The following is a 19,740-nucleotide window of genomic DNA, read 5'->3' as shown; positions in this document are numbered from 1 at the left end:
TTTATTAATTTCTTATTGTTCATGTGGTATTTATCTCTATTCAATTTATTTATTAAATAGACCAGCTTATAGTTATTGACAATGATGAGCCTAAAAGCTCATGTAGTTGTCAAACAGATGTTAAAACAACAACAAAAAATATGTAGCTTAATTGTGACGACGGTAATAACAATGCGTTTCCCGGGGTTCGATCAAAGGGCTTTTGCATGCGAGTCGAGGACACTATCCACTCTCCCACCTGATCATTTGTATCAACTACACAACATGTGGGATACAATTTGTCAGCGCTCTTCTAAAACCTTGTCAAGGCTGCTCTATGGCAATACGTGCAAATGACCACTAGGTGTCACTGTGGAGGCAGTTTCAATCCATGTTTCGAGGCCTCGACACAATTGATTCAACTGTTTCAGTGTTTCACAAAGCCTCGCTCTGCCCATCACTAACGATAATAAGAAAAAGAATGAGTTACCAATACGTGAAACTGGCACAAAAAAGAAAGTCGTGCCACAGACACGTGGAAACACATCACTTAAACGCTCGAAACATTTTGAGCTGAATTCAAGTACAGTCACATTCCTATCTTACGATATCTGCGCTACTCACCTGACCAACGGTGAGCTCAAACTGCCAGAAGCTGGCGGAAGGCTCGATATCTAGAACCAGTGCTGTGATTGGCTGAAACGCTCGGGGGCGTGCAGTGTCTTCTAGGCAGCGCTGCCTTGAAGGCTTCGTTGAGGGCTTAAAACACCAACGAGTCAGGAGGTCACCTCCTGCTGAAAAACTGTGCTAATTAACAAATCCAGGTGATTGGAACAAAATACTGGAGAGGACTTTTACTCATGGCACATTTTACACCTCTGTCCGCAACAACCCCGAAAAACAGACCAGAAACGGCTTCGGCCTGATGTGCGTTTGGACTCAGGAACGAGTCCGGCTCTATCGTTTTGCGGTTGCGGTCCTGTACATAGTGAAGCGAAGGGGTGGAGGTGGGTTTGCGATAATTCCGGAGAATGAGGGTAAGGAGTCTTTATTATTTATAGAGCTGGTACTAAATTGTTGTGTTGATTAGTGATCGAGAGCCAGCCTTGTTCATTGACTGATCGGCTCCTCCCAAACCTTGTTTATAAAACATCATTTGTTCACCATTAATTGTAAACCATTTTTTAACCAATTAGATTTCAGAATCAATTTAGGCCTTCTTGTGGATAACACAAACAAAAATCCATTGCACTGGTGATTGAGTCCCTTTGTTTATGTCGGCAAGTTTTTGATGGCTAGAAAGATTCAAGAATGATTTCAAGAATGTGTTTTATGTTATTTAAAGAGCGCATTAGTATGCGCCTATAAACGGGAGGACAACGCGGGTTTGCTTATCACAAAGTACATGAATGCACAGCAGCACAAAAATGCTTTTAAATATGAAAGATTAAAGGATTGAATGTAAAAGATTATTATTGAATCTCTTGGACATAAATGAGGACTAATTATGAGACCTGCAGCCTGGTAAGTAAATAAATGCTTTGCTTTAAACAAATGCATTTTAAATGTTTTTTTAAATGCTACCTCACGGATTTATTATATGATGACTCTGTACCTGCGGATATGGTGAGATGAGAAACATTTTTAAGTCATGCTTAAAAAAAAACTCTGCTAAAAAAACCGCTGTCCAAAGTGCTGAAACGCGCATAGAGCCGTTTGTAAATTCTTTATCTCCTTTTTGTTACAAATAAAGTATTTTTAGAGTACAAACCTTATCTTACATACTTGTAAATTATTTTTTGATGATATTGGATAGCCATACATTTAAAGGAATTACAAGCCTGCTTTTTTACTTCCATGACTAAAAGAAAACGGGTTTTAAAGGTTTTAATAAAAAAATAACAATTTCAATACAAGTGAAAAACAACACAATTATTTAACATTAATCTTAAACTGGGGATCTTCTTCCTCCGCTTAGTTTTTCAGTTTACAAAGTCCGTCATCTAAATAGGGATTAGACATAGTGCCAGAGCAACAGCCTTTTAAAGGGGATGAGAGCTGAGACTCTCATTGGTTTACTGCACGGTACGCCCAAAATACTCCCATTACAATAGGACCAACCCTTTTCGACCATGAGTCAGCGCACAAACCATTTTTCCCGTCGTTAAATTAGCAAAAGTGGATTCGGACATGCCCATTTACACGTTGCGCTGTGCACTTTAGACAATGCGCTTAGATCGTTAAAATAGGGCCCTACGTCTGGGACTGCTCTGTAGAGTTTAATTTTCACCTGCAAAAATCTGCAGGTCCAATCAGCGAACAGAGGGGGGTGGCTAAGAACGATGATGTTGAGGTCGTATGCCAGACTGAGTTACATACGTCACGACCAAACGTTAGCGATTGGTTATGGCAGATGCAGAGTGGGCAGATCTAATAGTTTTAAACTTCAACAGAGGACCCTCCTTAACAGAAGTAACGCTTTGCAATGGAGCGTGGCCAGACTCTCTGTACAAATGAAATGAATGTACGAGAGTCTGGTTGGACCAGGCTACTTTTTTTAATGTTGTAAGAACGTTTCTGGGTTGTCTGAACATTAGAGGAATTTTACATCTATAATTTTCAAACAATATGATAATGACAAGTTTTAATATTCACACATTGCTTAAAACAACTGTTTTCTATATTTACTTTTAAAGAACATTTTTAGAACTTTTCTCTGTTAGCTTGGTAGCCAGTTATTTCTTATCTTTTATTATTTCTTTTGGTTGTTCTGGGTTTGGAAAATTCATTTTGTGTGCAAGCAAGACTTGGCAGTAAAACTGTTCATGCTAGACCATCTTTATTTCATCAGTTTGCTTACACGTGGATAAAGGTTTGTATTTTAACATTTGCGCTGATAATACAACAGAAGAAATAAGCAGAAAGCATTGACCAGCCGTACAGTTGTCTTCCACAAATCCTTTATAGCTGAAACAACAATACTTAACTGTCTATATTTAGCTCAAATTTAACATGCAAGTTCGGTCCTGTATGTTGATGATTCAAAGCACAAAGCAGCGATCGGCGGTGAACGCATTTATATTAACATCCATAGCGGAGGTCGTGCTGGAGACTCAACATGCCATTATATTTGGCTTTGAGCTGAGGGCTGGACTCACTTTCGGCCTTTGTTGGCCAATGCTCCACCCATGTCCTTTCACCCAGAGCGTACTGACCACTGAAGAAAAATCAAACAGACACCCGTTCAAACAAGGTTTTTAATAACTTACCAACGAATGTGTGTAACAATGTGTGTAACATCACAGGTTAAATATGATAACGTAAAAATGCACTCACTTTCGACCATCCAGTTGTACATCTTTAGTCTGGCCCATGATCAGATAGCTGGTGCCCTTCTTTAGACCCAGAGCTTTTTCGCAGGAGATTTGTGAAGTAAAAATACGGTTCTTCCCCACAACGTCTTTCTCTGGCCCTACATAATTAAAAGTATGTTGAGACATGACCGATGCATAGTTTTAACTTCTATCATAAAGCAAAACAGAGAGACATGATGGGTGAGCCATGAAGCAATAACTGAATACTGAATTAAAATGACCAAAATCGTACCTTTCTTGAGGGACATCTCAATCCGCATGGTGTAAGAAACAAATGAGAGGTCGTCGTCTTCATTAAGAAGAACAGCTTTAAAAACTATGAAAATGCATTAAAATGTCAGTAGTGAATTATTGCATGCACACACAAAACATGCAAAACATACAAACAAATACGTAGTACACAGATGTATTTTAGGGGGTTTACCATAATCTATTGTCGGTTCGCAGGCTTTTTTATTTCGCAGAGCTTCATCGATTTTTTCTTTTCTTTGAATACTGCAGTTTTCTATAACAGCAATGAAGAGAGACATTAACATCCTGCAGATTAACAGTATTACTGTATTTTCTTCATGAAATATTGTAATACTGTACCTTCGGCACACTCACAGACTTCCTTATTGCAGATTTTTTTAAGAGCTCCTTCCTTTCTGGTCGGATGGTAAAATTTCATACAGCGATTTTCTAAACATAGAGAAACGACATCACAGGGGTACATTTTGTTGTGGTGGTACCACAGATAATACAATATTAAGAAACAATGGTTTCAATGTGCATCTGACATGTTTTTTGTAAATGAGTATTTTTGATCAGTTTCTTATGTTTAGGCTCTGTACTTTCTATTTTATTGCAATGAAAAGGTTATGGTTGTTATTTTTTACAAATGTCAAAAACCTTTTCAATCACATCACTTCAGAACAATCCCATGGCAACAGGGACATGGCTGCACTTGTGTCAAGTAAATGCAACATTTTTCAACTTTCTGCTAAGATATATGTGCGATCGCATAATTGCGTTTTTCTGGAGGGATTGATTAGGGGGCACTGTGATGCATGTGGCTGCAACTTTCGGGTTGTATTCAGGACCAAGTGCTCATAAGGAACACAAGTTTAACCAGGATCCATGGTTGTTTCACATTCATATTTCATGCACTTTAAGGACTTGAATGTTTGTTTGGATTCTGCCAACAACCCGATATTTCTAAATGGTTTGAGGACGGGATTAAGCAGATTTGAAGCAAAATGATTTGATTAACATATAATACATGCCGGGAGCATTAAAATCATTGTTTAATTGATCCATTTTTACTGAAGGTGGTGTTTAGGGGCTTTTGCATCTGAGCACTTCATTTGATGATATTATACATGTCATAGAAGACAATGATGTTTACTTGTACAGTGTTATGTTAATTCATCTTCTACATTTGTGGATATTGCAAGTCTTTATCCAACATGCCTGTACTGTAAGTGATGCAACTGAACGGAGAATGGGATTTTTAATAAATAAGGTGTTAATGAATTTGTTTCATACCTATAGAGTAATATTCATATACAGTGACTGCAGCTGGCTGAAGAAAACCTGCATCCATAACCCTGTGCAGTCTGAAGGTCACTTTGTTTTTCGATTGATGAGGAATCTGCAGTGTGTAAAACGATAGCTTACAGAAACTGAGCATTTACAGTAACAAAGTACAGGTAATACACACGTCGTAAACAGAAACAGCCCATGTGGATATCAGTGCATATGTAAATCAAGATTAGCTTTTGTTTTTCTCTGTGAAAATGGAGAAGTGGCCCTCTGTATTCATAGTCATATTGTAAACTTGAAAAAGTTTTAAAATCATTGTTAGTTTTACATTTTTATTGTTTTCAATAATGTTTGGGACTTAAATGTGTCAAAGTCACACAGATACCTTGTCCAGGTAGAGAATGAGAGATCCTCGATCTGACAGCTGCGTATTCATCTCAAACTTCTGAATCAGTCTGCCGTGTCCTGTCGACAGCTGCAAGAGAAGAACAGAGAGTTGGAGAGCTTTCATCATCACCTCTATCGTCAAGATTTAAGCCAGTTTAGTTTGAAAAAAATTGAATAAATTTTTTATATTTTCAAGAAAAACATTTCTTAGTATTTTTGTCTTGTTTTCAGTAAAAATATCTACAAATTCTTAAATTAAGATGTTTTTTCTTGATGAGCAAAACGACCCAAGAAAATAAGTCTAGTTTTTAGACCAAAAATATCTGCCTATGGGGTAAGAAAAAACTCTTGAAGATAGACAAGAAAAAGCATCTTTATGTAAGAATTTTTAGATAATTTTACTTAAAACAAGACAAAAATACTAAGTAAATGTTTTCTTGAAAATCATTTTGTGCAGTGCAGTTTTAAAACTGAAACTAAATTTTGAATCATGATGCAAGCTTTTTACCGCTTTTAGATCGGCCTCATCCACAACAAAGCCGGTCAGTAAGGACACATCAAGTATAGACATGGTGGCGTCTCTATCAGTAGACAGATATCTGAAAAAAAAATCAAAATAAACCTCAGAGCATTTCCAAAGAAATATTCACATGTAATTCTGCAGATTAACAGAGAAGCGTTTGTCCACCTGCTGCTGATGGTGAGTTTGTAACTTTCACTCGCTCCATGATAAGTGACTAGAGAGAGAGAGAGAGAGAGAGAGAGAGAGAGAGAGAGAGAATATGTTAAGGCAGGGTTTTGCAGATTGGGGTTTGCGAGCCCCTGGTGGTTCGTGGGGAATTTCAGGGGGATTGTGAGTTGAGTTTTTTTCAGTTATAATGAAATCATGAAAAGTAAATAAATAATTGAAGAATTTAAATATATAAATGTTACAAAACAAATACAGTATACCACGACATAAAACTGAGAACTCATGCAAAACAGACAGATACGTTTTATGTACCAATAAACAAATACCAGATAAAGGTCCAATAACAGGCAATACTAATAACTAGTCTATGTAAAATACTACAGATGAAAATGGATGAAAAATAAAAGTTTTTGTTAAACATGCAAATGTGCTATTAAATAATTAAAATATTTATTTAAATACTCTTGAGGGTACGTCAAGTAAATAATTAAGGTCAATGGGGTTTGGCTGACAAAAATGTGAAAACCCATTTGTTTAGGCAAGGCACATTTCCCTTAATGCCTCACTACTGTATGTGATATACTGCAAAGTATATACTGTATAAAGCACATATTCATAATAATAATAATGCCATTTATATGCAATGAAAATCAGACCTCGATCCTCCTTTTCAAACAACAATTCGAGCTCAAAGTTCTTGCAGTCAGTGCTTCTCTCTTTAGGTTTGGCATAGTACGTAGTCATAACCTGAAAGTAGATTAATAACACATAGGTTAAGTTAAGCAAAGTGTCTAAGTTTGGAGCATTGCTTTTTATTTACTTACGGTAACAGAGGCCTCTCCATAACCTGTGGAAGTGATGGTGATCTCTCTGTTAGATGGGATCTGTCAACGAACAATGTGATGTAAAATAATAAAACAATAATCAAAATTACATTCACTAAACAGATCCTTCATATCACTTGTGTAGATTTCTGTCTAACATCTGTCAACAAACGCACACACAAACACACTCTGGTTTCCATGTTTTGTGGGGACATTCCATAGACATAATGGTTTTTATACTATACAAACTGTATATTTTATTCTATTCCTTTCCCCTAACCCAAACGTTAACCCCACCCATTACAGAAAACTCTCTGCTACCTTAGATTTTCGAGAAAAATCATCCTGTTTGATTTATAAGCTTGTTTCCTCATGGGGACCTCATAAATGTCCCCACAAGGTCAATATTTACTGGTATTCCTATCTTTCTGGGGATGTGATAATTACCAGGTACACACACACACACACACACACACACACACACACACACACACACACACCTTCTCTGTCCTCGTAAGATAAGCATTGTTTTTGTTGAAAGTCCACACAACGGGCCGCATGCCTTCCACCCGGATGGTCAGCTCCATGTCCATTGACTTGACGTCTTTTACCTGGATCCTGTACTCGGCCACAGCCTGGAATACCATGATGGTGGCCTGGAATGGTGATGTGTGAGAAGAACTAAATTTTAAGCTCTGGGTGTATGGTCTGTTCTTATATTTAGCCAACATGCTAATAGATATGCATGTATGTAGCCTACTACTGTCTGTTAAATACCTGAGTGGTGCCATATCCGCCACCGGAACGCGCTTGGTTATTGAGCCATTTGACAATTGGAGCCGCTCTCTGGAAATCTCTGGCTTTGACAAATGCAAGGAGCGCATACGCGGAGGCCTCCAGGCCATAGTAAAAGCTCCCACCCACAGGCCAATTACTTCCATCTGTATTAGATCGAATGAGATAAACACTCACATATTAAACGTAAGTCAACATAAACACAGCATAGTGTGGAGAGGATGAAAATCTTTGGCTCGTATTTATTTGAGGCTGCTTGGTACTACAGAGGAGCTGCGAAGGAATGCTGAGTTCTTAATGATTCTCATTCAAAACTATTGTACAGCAATTTTGTTATTATTGTCTTAGTGTTCATTACATTAGCACTTACCAGTTTATCACATTTTTACTTTTTTCTATGTAAAATCATCTTACATAATGTAAAAAACACACTGTGAAAATTTAACCTTGATATCTTTAAAGGAAAACACCACCGTTTTTCAATATTTTACTATGTTCGTACCTCAACTTAGACTATTTAATATATACCTATCTTTTATCAATGCTTTCAGTTAATCTTTGTACAGCGTATCGTGAATGTGTTAGCATTTAGCCTTGCCCCATTCATTACAGGATCCAAACAGGGATGAATTTAGAAGCCACCTAACACTACATGAGTAGTTACACAAATAATTATGGTGGCACAAAATAAAACGTGGACATTTTTTAAGCGGATAATAAATGATAACTATCTTGTATGGGGGAAGAGCACTTAGTTTGCAGCACTTTGACCTCAGGTGCAGTAATATTGACGGAAGTTTGAGCGAGAGGGGGAGGAGTCAGGAGTGATGATGTTACTGCGCGCCAAAGTCGAAGCAAACTAAGTGCTCTTCTGCCATAAAATATATTTCAAATTTTTATCTGCTTAGAAAATCGCTTAGAAAATACTTACTCGTGTAACTACTCATGTAACAGTCTTTAAATAGGGAAAACATGGAAGTGTTTGGTGGCTTCTAAATTCATCCCTGTTTGGATCCTAAGGAATGAATGGAGCTAGGCTAAATGCTAACACATTCATGATGTGCTGTTCAAAGATTAAGTGCACGCATTAAAAAGATAGGTATGTGTTAATTAGTCTAAGTTGAAGTAAGAACATAGTAAAATATTGAAAAACGGTGATTGTTTTCCTTTAATATCGACATAGTAAGGTCATGTCAAGGTTTTGTGTCTGTATCTTTAAATACAAATGAGCTGCTGCTCTTTACTTATTTACCAAAACCGACAGAAGCTGCATTTCCATTAAAATACAGCCAATGGAAACACAGCCAATGGCAACTGATGTTTTTCTATTGGTCGTATTTTCAATTTGCAATGTCAATTTGTGCAATTCAAAGGTTAACTGAAACGCAGCTAGTCAGAGCTTTCCGTTTAAGCGAGAGTTAAAATAGATTGGATTCCTGTGAATTCCTGTCATCTCATATTGAGATATGCCAGCCAGTGAACAACTTACTAGGGGCTGAAACTATCACGTTAGATAACAATGGTTTTGGGGAACACCCCCTAGATCAAATGTGTAAAATAATGTTCATATGGAAAATACTGGGAAGTCTTTTTTCTTTACCTGCAGAGCCTTTGCTTAACAGGACTTGTTTATTAAGTGCATTTTCATTGGCCAGAGCGTAGGACACCATGGCAACAGCGTACGGATTTGACAGAGCATGTAATTGAGCTCTCAGGTAGGCAGTGGCTTGAGTAATGCTGTTGTGGAAACTCTGGGGAGTACAGAGGAATGAAACGCAGAAAAGATTAATGAAACACATTAATTTATTTTTTATAATATTTATAAACATCAATGATGTTTAGTTTTAGCAGACTTACAGGAATACCGCCACACATTCCCCGCCCCTCCTGAAGAGCAATAAGCACGAATGCCGTCATGGATGCTAGAGAGTTTTGTCCCTTGACGTTTCCCTGTTCAGAGCAGCAGTAAAAAAACACAAATGGACCACTTAGTATCAAACTGAGTAAATATGATTAGGAAATTTGTGACCCGTCACGGAAACCAGGGACTCAAGTCGGCAGCACAAGTTTCGAGAAAATGAGAAACAAAGGTTTTTTTTTCGAAATTTGTGATTTTCGTTTTATTGCAGAATCTGTTAGTTGAGATCACGAAGAAGCCTCTCCATGTTTGAGATAGCAGTTTTTGTATATTTAAAAGCGTACATTTTGCGGTTAAAATAGGCTTGTTTTTCCGGAGATTCTAGCGTGCAGCGGGGGCGTCATTGTCTGTGTGTATATTTACATACTGTATAAGCTTGTGTTTTCGCCTCCGCCCCCAAAGGGAACAGCGTGACTACTAAATAAGGATAGTTCGCCCAAAAATGAAAATAATGTAATTAATGACTCACCCTTATGTCGTTCTAAACTCGGAAGACCTCCGTTCATCTTCGGAACACAGTTTAAGATGTTTTATCGTTAGATTTAGTCCGAGAGCTTTCCCCTTCATTGAAAATCTATGTATGGTTTCCATGTCCAGAAAGTTAATAAAAACATCATCAAAGTAGTCCATGTGACATCAGTGGGTCAGTAAGATTGTGTTGATGCATCGAAAATACAGTTTGGTCCAAAAATAGCAGAATTACGACTTTATTCAGCATTGTCTTCTCTTCCGGCTCGAGCGTGAAGTCACGTGACTGTAGTGACGCGCTGCCCTGTTCCTCAGACATGTTTGCTAAGTTTTTTTTTTTTTTTCAAACTTATAGCCTGCGTCTCCCCAGACTGTAAAGCTCGGGCGCACAAAACAAAAGAAAAATAAAAGAAGCTGGGGCGGAACAAATAACAGTCAGCCGCATCGTACGTCAGCCGCGTCACTGACTTTATGCGGCGCCGCAGTCGGATGACGTCAAAGTACCGCGAGAGCTCTTCAAGAAATCTTACGGAGTAGTTTAATTTCGACTCGCTCTCGCGGTACTTTGACGTCATCTGTATGTCAGTTCTTGCAGCGCAGCATGAGTCCAAACACATAGAAGTTACACAGATATAGTGGTATTCTTCATATAATTGGCTACATGTTTTGTCTATCAATATTTTCCATGAAGTCATTGGCTGATGGAGAAACGAGCGAGCCATTGGTAACCTCTCTAAAGGATGTCACGTTTTCGACGGCGCTGTTTGGATGATCTATTATACTACTTCCCTATTTTAAATACAAACTTTGAAGGCGGGTTCATGTGTTTAACGGAGTGTAAGCTAATATACCCTTACATGTTACGATTTAAATAGTCTTCAGATTATATATTATATTGTATTACCAGACATTCATGCGAAATCTGATGTAAACAATCTATATTTCACGGATTATACGCATTTGTGGACAAATATGGTCATTGGATAATCTGAAACAGACTGGATTCGACTTGTGATCCCCACAAAGGTAAAAGAGTCATGTTTATTTTTGCGGGTTGTCATTTGGTCATAAAATACTACATATGATGCTAGAACATCTCAAAAAGGGTTTTACAGGGGGCATGGCTTAGCTAAATGAGATGTAAATGAGCCCTATTGTCTCCCCCAGCTGAAAAGAAGAGTCCCTTTCGTCTCGATTTTCTCGGTTTGAGTATTTCTGAGTTCCTATATTCAAATGGCCACAACTTCTCCAAATCTTATCAGATTTCCATGTGTTACACATCGTTGGAAAGCTTAGAAACTGCACTTTTAGAATCTGTGAATAACTCAAAATGCCCAGATCCGACTTGTGTCCCTACTTTCCGTGACTGGTCACATTTTATATTATGACTCACAGTCATTTCTCCATGAATTACAGGTGCGTCTTCTCTGTAAGACCCGTCAGGCCGTTGCCTGTTCAAAATCAGCCACCCAAGGGCGCTGCAGATGACATTTCGGTCTATGTTCACAATGTTACTGGACATTGCAAACACTTTCGCGACATATGCCGTCAGCCTCAAGGAAACATAAGATGAAAGCACAAATTAGAGTCTTAAGCGGAGATCCCTGAATGATAAAAATGCAGAGGTAAACATCAACCGTTACCAGGTGCTGCTTGGACGGTGCATCCATGCTCCAAACGATCCGTCACCTTTACGGTACGCCAGCTGTTGATTGTAACCTGTCAATCACACACATAAAAGTAAACAAACTCTATCCATTTACTCTGCGTTTGCAACGCTGATCGTATCCAGAGGCTTGCAAAATAGATGTGACCCCTCTATCAAATGGATTTTAAATTCAACTTTTGAAAGAGTTTTATATATGAGGCTGAGATATGACCCCATAACATTTGGCAATCTAAACTCAATTTTTAGACTATAGCATTTTTCATTTGCAATGAACTGGTGAAAATACTCCAAACTTGTGATGAACTACCTCTGGTGATATATGTAACAGCTTTTTGTCTGAGTCCAACGCCCACTGTGCGCCACTGACTGGTTCGGTCCAGGTAATGTGTGGCAATGACGGGCATGGTCAGTCCAATCATGTTCTGTTCTCCGCAACCTCCAGGCTGGTAAATCAGAGATCCCATGGATTGACCACTGATGGCTTTCTCAATGGTGATACTGATCGACTCTCCTGCGCACAGAGTGATAATACGTTGGTAAATCAGGTGTGCTGTTATGTTTAAAACATCTGACAGATGTTAGTAAACTCACCTGTGGCAGTGATATACGTGTTGGCAGGAGTGTTTGGTGCTTGGTCCTTTAGTATAAGGCTCTTGACCACCTGTACATTAGGGGTAACTGTTTGGAGAGGCAGAAGTTGTGTGATCGTGCTTTACTTACACACATTTTTAAAGCAGGATGGGAATTTGAATCAGTGTGGCATAAAGGCACAATATGTAATTTTCACCACACAATGGGGCTGCTTGATGACGCTGTGAAGGAATGTGTTATCATGGGACCTGTACAGTAGTCTTCACCTCCACTGCCAATTATAATCACTCAGACTGGAGCCACAAATCATGACGTAATAAATCATTTTTTATAACGAAAGCCTACAAAGTGACTTACACCGTGTTAGTATTTTATAGATATTTTAATGTGAAAACGTAAACCATAACCAATTTAGCTAAAGTAATAGCGAAAGAAGAAATTATCAATTTGGCTTCATTTATCATTAGCCCGTATGTTACATTTAACCAAGCAGCTATATAAATTATTTATGAACCTATATTATAAAATGCTACGACTGTGGCCAAAACGAAACACATAGTGGTTTTGTGGTGTGTATCTCCAAATGCTTCTTACCGCTCTTGGAGCTTATTTGTAGATTTTCCCCTAGTTTGGTCGAAACACCTTCAGGCTGTCAGACAGACAAGAAGTCATCAGCAGGTGTTTTGTATAAAACCAGAACAAATACATACAATAAAAACTGATTTCTTTATATTCCAAAAGTACTAAAGAACCAGCCGTGTATTTTTGGTTGAGCTGGTAAACCACAGTGGAGACCAGATCCTTTTAGGTTTGTTTAGAAAGGTTTCTTGGCCTCACCACAACCAGGAGATCTTTTTTCACGCCGTCGCCCCCACGTCCTGACGCGGCGGCCTTCACCTCGATGCTGTGACGTCCCAAAGCGAGCGGCACAATGACAAAAGGTACCGAATAAGACGATTTGGCTTTCACTGTCACTGTGGTGTAGTACTTGCGTTTATTACTGGCCATGCTGCAGACATCCTTGGTTTCCTTTAGTTCCACACGTACCTATAAGACGACATGAAAATCACATCTAACACACACATACATCAGCAGTTTTGGGGGTTACGCATTACAAGTAGCGTGCATTACGTAATAATATTACTTTTCAGAAGTAATGAGTAAAGTAACGCATTACTTTATAAATGTACATATTAATATTTGAGTTACTTTTTAAAAAAGTAATGCGAGTTACTTTCCAGTTTAATTAATTCAATTAAAAAATAAAATAATGTACTTAATTAAATTGAACATATTAACGTAGAATTACGCACTCTGTGCGCCTGAGCGGGAACAGTTTGAGTCAGAAACAGAGATGGCAGGCCAGAGCTTGACATTTTTGCAATCATAAAAAACCTGCAAGGCCTGAAAGACATCAAGCCTCAGCCAAGTACAAAAAAGTAACGCAAAAGTAAAGCAAAAGTAACGTAAGCATTACTTTCCATGAAAAGTAACTAAGTAACGCAATTAGTTACTTTTTTGGGGAGTAACTTAATATCGTAATGCATTACTTTTAAAAGTAACTTTCCTCAACACTGTACATCAGACATCTAAACCTGCTACAAGCGTGTGTCATGACAGATCATAATGTGTGACATGGATCTAATAAACTTGGGTAGGATATGTATCTAGACTGTACAATAATGACACTTACTGTTGGTAGGCCACAACGCAATTTAAAGTGGTCATTTTATGAAATTTTTCAAGATGTAAAAGAAGTATTTGGTGTCCCCAGAGTGCGTATGTGAAGTTTTAGCTCAAAATATTACACAGATAACTTATTATAGCATGTTAAAATTGCTACTTTGGAGGCCTGAGCAAAAATGTGCCGTTTTTGGGTGTGTCCTTAAAAATGCAAATGAGAGGTTGACATGCAAACACATTGATCACAATGATGGTGGTTTGTTTAAATTGCAACTCAATTGTGCTGTCAAATATCTTTTCTCTCTCTCTCTATCTCTGCACTAAATGGGAGTGCCGTTTTCTAACTTTTCACACTGTAAGATTTCCCTGTATTTACAGTAATACTGAATATTCATCATAACTATTGCAATGTTAAGCTCAGCAGTGTCTTTACACAGAATTTAAATTTTACAGACATGTCGCCTTGATCAATACTTTATATTGCATTTTCATTGGTTACTCAGTAAGATCATAAAAATAATAGCAGGTTATCTCGGATCGCAGGACCGTGACAACATCCATCTTTGAATCTGCCATTTAGGAACTAAAATCATAAAAATCATCGCAAATTCTGTTTTACGATGGCCATCATTCAGCCCCGACAGCAGATAAATCGCTTACACATTTATTTTTATTACATTTTAGCATAGTTACTGTAGTTTAGCTAATCTTACCTTTACTGATGAACTGTAAAAGTTGTAAATAACGGCCTTGATTTCAATCTGCTCATTGCGCACAGCAGAGTAAGGAATCTTTAGATCGATGAAAAATACTTTTCTCACTGTCATCTCATGGACATCTGCCACACAAATACCTTCATAGAGACAAAGAGTGTGTTTTATTTTTTTTATAATTATATTATCAGTTTATTAATTTGTATAAAATAATGTTTTTCAACCTAATATCAGGGTACCGTCCATGTGTGTGTTGCTGTTAATACTCATAGACAGTACTGTTATTATATTTGTATGTAACAGAAGCTTTGGATGCTAAATAAAAAACTAGACATGCTAGCCCAGTGTTTGAACTGAGTCTGTAACAAAAACAGAAACATCGAAGGAGTTTTGTGTATATATACTGAAATCACAAACAGGTGGGAGACCTACTGTAACCGAACGCTGAACCGAGAAAGCCCAGTCTGTACCTTGAGTCTTGGACAGGCTGATAGCAGTGATTTCCCACGTGGTGATTGAGTCTTTCAATTGGATATCATTTTTGGAAACAGATGTTGTTTGACTAAAAAGAAAGAAGCTTTATTGAAACAGGATCATAATAGGTTGTTCGAAACTACTGTATATGAGCATCAAAGCCACGCTGACCAGTTAGGGTTCAGTGATGGACAGTTAGGCAGTGTCACTTCCTCCCAAAGCCAGCTTTCAGGGAAGAGGGTTCGACTCACGATGCTATCAGAATTCATGAAATTCTCTGTTTCACCTGTGGGCCAAAGAATGTTTCATTTATAAAAAAACTAACATTTGACACTTGTAGAAAAGTAACAACTGTCAAATGTCATTTCAAGCCAAAAAAATAACAAAAGCTATTTTCCCAATTGTATGAAAACAGACCAAGCAACAGTAACTAAGAAAGCTAAGTGTAGAGAAGTATAAACTGAGCAGAAGATCAGACTCAAAGCACATGTGCAGCAGTGAAGGTGGTGTGATAGTGCTGAGGAAGATCTTACTGCGAGCTAGAGTCAGGTCAGAATTCTGTTCAGACTCCGTCATTACACGGGTCATCTCCTCGCAGCAGTGCAAGAAGGCGCGTTGGCATTCTTCTCCATCCACAATGAATGACGACCGATATGAGCAAGTATAACCCTGAAGGATCTTCATTCCATCAATACAACAATCCTTCTCAAGGCCAGTGTACTTATTCACTAGAGGGAGGTAAAAGGACAGAGAGACAGATGATGATTGTGTCTGAAACCCAAGATTTAAAATCAAACAATGTTAAACAAAGTTACCAAAACAATATATATATATGATCTCAAAGTCTTAAGAAGATCTTAAAACAATGTGGTAGAAAGCTGTAACATTTGGCACACTTAGTATATTAGGAGTGCTAGGATTTTCCCTTCTAAAAAAATCCACTTCAAGTCCACGTTGCCCCGTGCTGGTCAAAGGTTGTAAAAAATTTTTTACGCTTCGAACAGATAATCTGATTATATTCTGATTATGGTTTGTATTATAAAAATCTTGCTGTGTTAAGCCAGCAGTCACACATTTATTTTATACATTATTTAAATCTTACGTAAAGAATTGGAGTGCTGCACGACTGTTACTTCTCGTTTTTTTCTCAGTGATGGAGAAGGACATTCAGGATCTGGAACAGAAAATAACGGTAAATTATTAAGATTCATCCATTAGATGTTTAGGCATCATATGGATCATTCATAATGAAGTACAATTTCGGATGCTGGTTCCTCCAGCGGTGCTGGACTCGAACAGCAGGCCGGCGTCACTGAAAACCTGCATGCTCCCTTTTCCACTTCCTGCCGTGCAACCGGTGTCATGTTTCTCGACGACATCCCAGATCTTTTAGAGGAAGAACGAGTTTAGGTGAGAAAATCTCTCCTCTTTTCTGTTACCAAAGAAGTGTTTTATTCTTCATACCTTTGACTGAGTGAGTCTATTCTTGTTGTTGAGGACATAGACGCCTTTATCCACGGCCACCAGCCCAACCTTGGCTCCAGGGTCCCCTTTTAACACCAGGCTGAACCTTTCACCGGGTGCATAGACATTCACAGCATCACGAACTTCCACTTTAAGCTGGAAAAGCATATAGAAGATGACAGATTGAACGCATGGCGATTGGTGCATGGTATCACATAAACAGGGCTAACTCACCGATCCCATGCAAGTGTCTTTCACATCAACCCAGACTGAATCAGACACCACCTCATTTGAACCCACATGATAATAAGCCACAAAGCGAAAAGATGGCACCATGTCTTTGGTTACAGGTAGAGACAGAGTCACCAGAGATTGTCTTCTTCTCTTAAACCTGCCCGACGTCACAATCTGCCCTTTACTTAGGATCTGAAAATATACATTAGTAAATGTGAGTAAAAGAAAGAAAGTAATCTGGGATTAAAAGAGACAAGCGTAAGGATTTACAACACTGGCAAACCTTTTATGGTTTATACGAGTTATTATTTAAAACAGTGCTTCCCAATCAGTGCCTTTGGAAGCAGCATTCCAAAGAAAGAAGGCATCAAGGGACGTCCAAATCCAATGTTAGGTTTATTTCCTGTCTCACAATTCCATATGTGGGCATGGACAGAGAATTTGATAGGTCAAGCCTGGTCGAGTTAAAAAAAATATATGGCGGCCAAGAAAGCAGCTCCCTTACGAAAATTAACCATGGTATTACTACAGTTAAAAAAAAACTTGATTACTTTGGTACATTTTAGACTTTCTGGGAGGGGGTACTTGAGGGCCAGGATTGAGAAACACTGGTTTATAAGATTCATACGATCAAAGGGCTTTAACAAACTTCCGAGGAGTCCTCAATATAACTTAAAATTATAACCAATATGACCTAACAAGCATTTAAATAAGATAAAACAACAATAAATTACGTAGAAACTATGTGGACTTCAAGTTTTGTGGTCTTGAAGTCAATCACCGATGTACATCATACAAACAAAACTTTTAGATAGTATTTTTTCTTTATAAGATCTTATCATAAAACATGAAGTGAATGTCACTCACCATGTATGTGTAATCTTGATCCCCAACTCCAGAACTTTTTAACGTGTTCAGATTGACCTTCATCTGGTCACCAATCTGAAACTCTGCGCCATCAATACCGATGTGCAGATAGTTTTTGGAGGTGCCTGACACGTAAGCCTGAGCTGTCATCGTCTTCACTGCCTGTTGATCACTTTGCAACTGTGGATCTCTGGTCTTTATCTGTAAAGTACAGTGGCAAAAAAGTCTGTAAAAAGATTTTAAGATTGCTGTCCTTAAGAAGCATCAGCTCTTATGAATCATCCCTTGCAAGAAGGAGCTCTCTAAAGATATCTGATCAAGAGTTGTTGCAAGACTGAAAAGGGATACAAAACAATCTCAAAATTTTAAGACATCCATCAGTTGACAGTTTGACAAATTGTATATAAGTGGACCTTTCATAGGAATGGGTGCCCAACCAAGATGACCCCTAAGGCACAACCAAAAACTCAATGAAGAACCCCCAAGTAAAAGCTTAAGACTTGAATGCATAATTGGAACTGGCACACATCTCTGTCCATGAGTCTACCATACGTAAGTCTTTGAACAGACACAGTGTCCATGGCAGAACACTATGGATGAAGCCCCTGCTCTCCCGAAAAACATCGCTGTGAGCCTGAAGTTAGACCAAAAGCTCGGTAGAAGTTGGTTGATGCAAGTAAGCTTACAATGGGCCTGTATGGGCATAGCCTAAGGGCCCCGCACAGGTTTGCTCACTGGCGAAACGTTGGCCCCTTAGCGCTGGCCCTGCATGGGCAGCCCTCACTTAGCCCCCAGGAAGCCCTCAAATAGAGAAATCCAGAGTTTAATGAACACTGCTGGATGTATATATTGTCCCAATCTTACAGAATCTTAAAAAGTAACAATGAAGCAGAATTAAAAGCACTGTTATCCTCTCTCTCACCATCTCTGTCTGAAACCTAAAATTGCATTTTTACATCTTATTGGTAGAGTCATTTTCTTACTTTAGGTTGAGATTTTGTTTCATTTAAAGTCACCACTATTGTGATCAGTGTTTGATTTAGTTAAACTTGACTCGTGACTCTTACATTGTTCAGTTGTTTGATTGCTATAACTTTGTGTGTTTAAGACATGTTTGTTATAGCAGAGTGCGATACTTTGGTGGTGGTCAGTTCAGTAAATAAAGTCTAAATATCATCATATAAAAACGTGTGTATTAATTTATTGTTTGCACACTAATCAGAAGGATCTTTCTCTGACAATGTTCAATGAATTTTATTTATTCAAAATATGAATAAATAAAATTCAGAAAATGAAACTGTCAGAATGTAGTTAATGCAAGTTAATCTAACAACCAAACTTTCTGTATCCGCATGTTATATCTGTGCATCTCTAATATTTATGGAAGTACAACATTTGTTTGTTATCACATTTTTCATTCAAGTGTAGAATTAATCGAACTGTCCGTTTCCGGTACTCGATCATCAGTGAAACATTTGATAGTCAGATCTTACGGTGATATCCAGTCTGGAAGATCTTCCAGGAGTATTGATGGTGACCTTTGCAATGCCATTGGATTTCGTTTGACTTCTGACCCCTCCAGGGTTAACCTCTATATCCACATTCACAGCAGGCGTCTCATCAGGATTTGTAACATAAACCTTTAAGCAAATAAAAATATGCTAAATGACTAAAGGTATACTTTTTATATCAGAATATGTGAATCAAACCCACAACCTTGCTGTTGCGGATCTCATGAAGCAATACCAAGAACTATTTATGTAGTAAAAAAATTCAACATTATGTTTTACAGATATCTTAACTAGTTTTAATTCACTTTAGCATCCAATATTCCCCCTTTTAGATTATTAGATTTTCTTAAGTATTAAAGCATTTTTTCCTACCGAGACATCAAAAGGCATCCCAGGTTTGAAGAACTGAGGTGTCCTCTTGAAGTGGATGGTGTATGGTGATGTCACAATCTGAATGCCTCCTTTCTGCGCTTCTACCATTTCACTGCCTGAAACACACATACATTAGTGATAAAAGTAATAATAATATTAATTATTATTATATACGTTAATAATACACAGATCAATATGTAAA

The 19,740-nt window shown here is 38.1% G+C and overlaps 1 protein-coding gene across 1 annotated transcript in view; it reads right to left on the bottom strand.

The window, feature by feature from the left end:
* Nucleotides 1–2,802: 2,802 nt before the first annotated feature.
* LOC135752240 (uncharacterized) overlaps nucleotides 2,803–19,740 on the bottom strand; it is a 40,904-nt gene continuing 23,966 nt past the window's right edge. Inside the window, exons 51-82 of the mRNA XM_073814584.1 lie at nucleotides 19,539–19,654; nucleotides 19,149–19,295; nucleotides 17,656–17,856; nucleotides 16,789–16,980; nucleotides 16,555–16,710; nucleotides 16,347–16,476; nucleotides 16,193–16,264; nucleotides 15,624–15,818; nucleotides 15,262–15,376; nucleotides 15,087–15,178; nucleotides 14,617–14,756; nucleotides 13,058–13,267; nucleotides 12,815–12,869; nucleotides 12,221–12,307; nucleotides 11,937–12,140; nucleotides 11,604–11,679; nucleotides 11,354–11,513; nucleotides 9,432–9,524; nucleotides 9,175–9,325; nucleotides 7,557–7,720; nucleotides 7,280–7,435; nucleotides 6,780–6,839; nucleotides 6,612–6,702; nucleotides 5,953–6,001; nucleotides 5,773–5,863; nucleotides 5,263–5,352; nucleotides 4,881–4,986; nucleotides 3,945–4,034; nucleotides 3,778–3,858; nucleotides 3,586–3,669; nucleotides 3,316–3,451; nucleotides 2,803–3,196 (exon numbers count right to left, since the gene is read on the bottom strand). Coding sequence (XP_073670685.1) covers nucleotides 3,061–3,196; nucleotides 3,316–3,451; nucleotides 3,586–3,669; nucleotides 3,778–3,858; nucleotides 3,945–4,034; nucleotides 4,881–4,986; nucleotides 5,263–5,352; nucleotides 5,773–5,863; nucleotides 5,953–6,001; nucleotides 6,612–6,702; nucleotides 6,780–6,839; nucleotides 7,280–7,435; nucleotides 7,557–7,720; nucleotides 9,175–9,325; nucleotides 9,432–9,524; nucleotides 11,354–11,513; nucleotides 11,604–11,679; nucleotides 11,937–12,140; nucleotides 12,221–12,307; nucleotides 12,815–12,869; nucleotides 13,058–13,267; nucleotides 14,617–14,756; nucleotides 15,087–15,178; nucleotides 15,262–15,376; nucleotides 15,624–15,818; nucleotides 16,193–16,264; nucleotides 16,347–16,476; nucleotides 16,555–16,710; nucleotides 16,789–16,980; nucleotides 17,656–17,856; nucleotides 19,149–19,295; nucleotides 19,539–19,654 — 3,926 coding nt within the window. The 3' untranslated portion in view covers nucleotides 2,803–3,060. The remainder of the gene's footprint in view (nucleotides 3,197–3,315; nucleotides 3,452–3,585; nucleotides 3,670–3,777; nucleotides 3,859–3,944; nucleotides 4,035–4,880; nucleotides 4,987–5,262; nucleotides 5,353–5,772; nucleotides 5,864–5,952; nucleotides 6,002–6,611; nucleotides 6,703–6,779; nucleotides 6,840–7,279; nucleotides 7,436–7,556; nucleotides 7,721–9,174; nucleotides 9,326–9,431; nucleotides 9,525–11,353; nucleotides 11,514–11,603; nucleotides 11,680–11,936; nucleotides 12,141–12,220; nucleotides 12,308–12,814; nucleotides 12,870–13,057; nucleotides 13,268–14,616; nucleotides 14,757–15,086; nucleotides 15,179–15,261; nucleotides 15,377–15,623; nucleotides 15,819–16,192; nucleotides 16,265–16,346; nucleotides 16,477–16,554; nucleotides 16,711–16,788; nucleotides 16,981–17,655; nucleotides 17,857–19,148; nucleotides 19,296–19,538; nucleotides 19,655–19,740) is intronic.

This window comes from Paramisgurnus dabryanus, chromosome 4 (genome assembly GCF_030506205.2).
Source record: "Paramisgurnus dabryanus chromosome 4, PD_genome_1.1, whole genome shotgun sequence".
Lineage (NCBI taxonomy): Eukaryota > Metazoa > Chordata > Actinopteri > Cypriniformes > Cobitidae > Paramisgurnus > Paramisgurnus dabryanus.
Note: the sequence above shows the minus strand (reverse complement) of the source record. Positions and strands in the feature narration are given on the sequence as shown.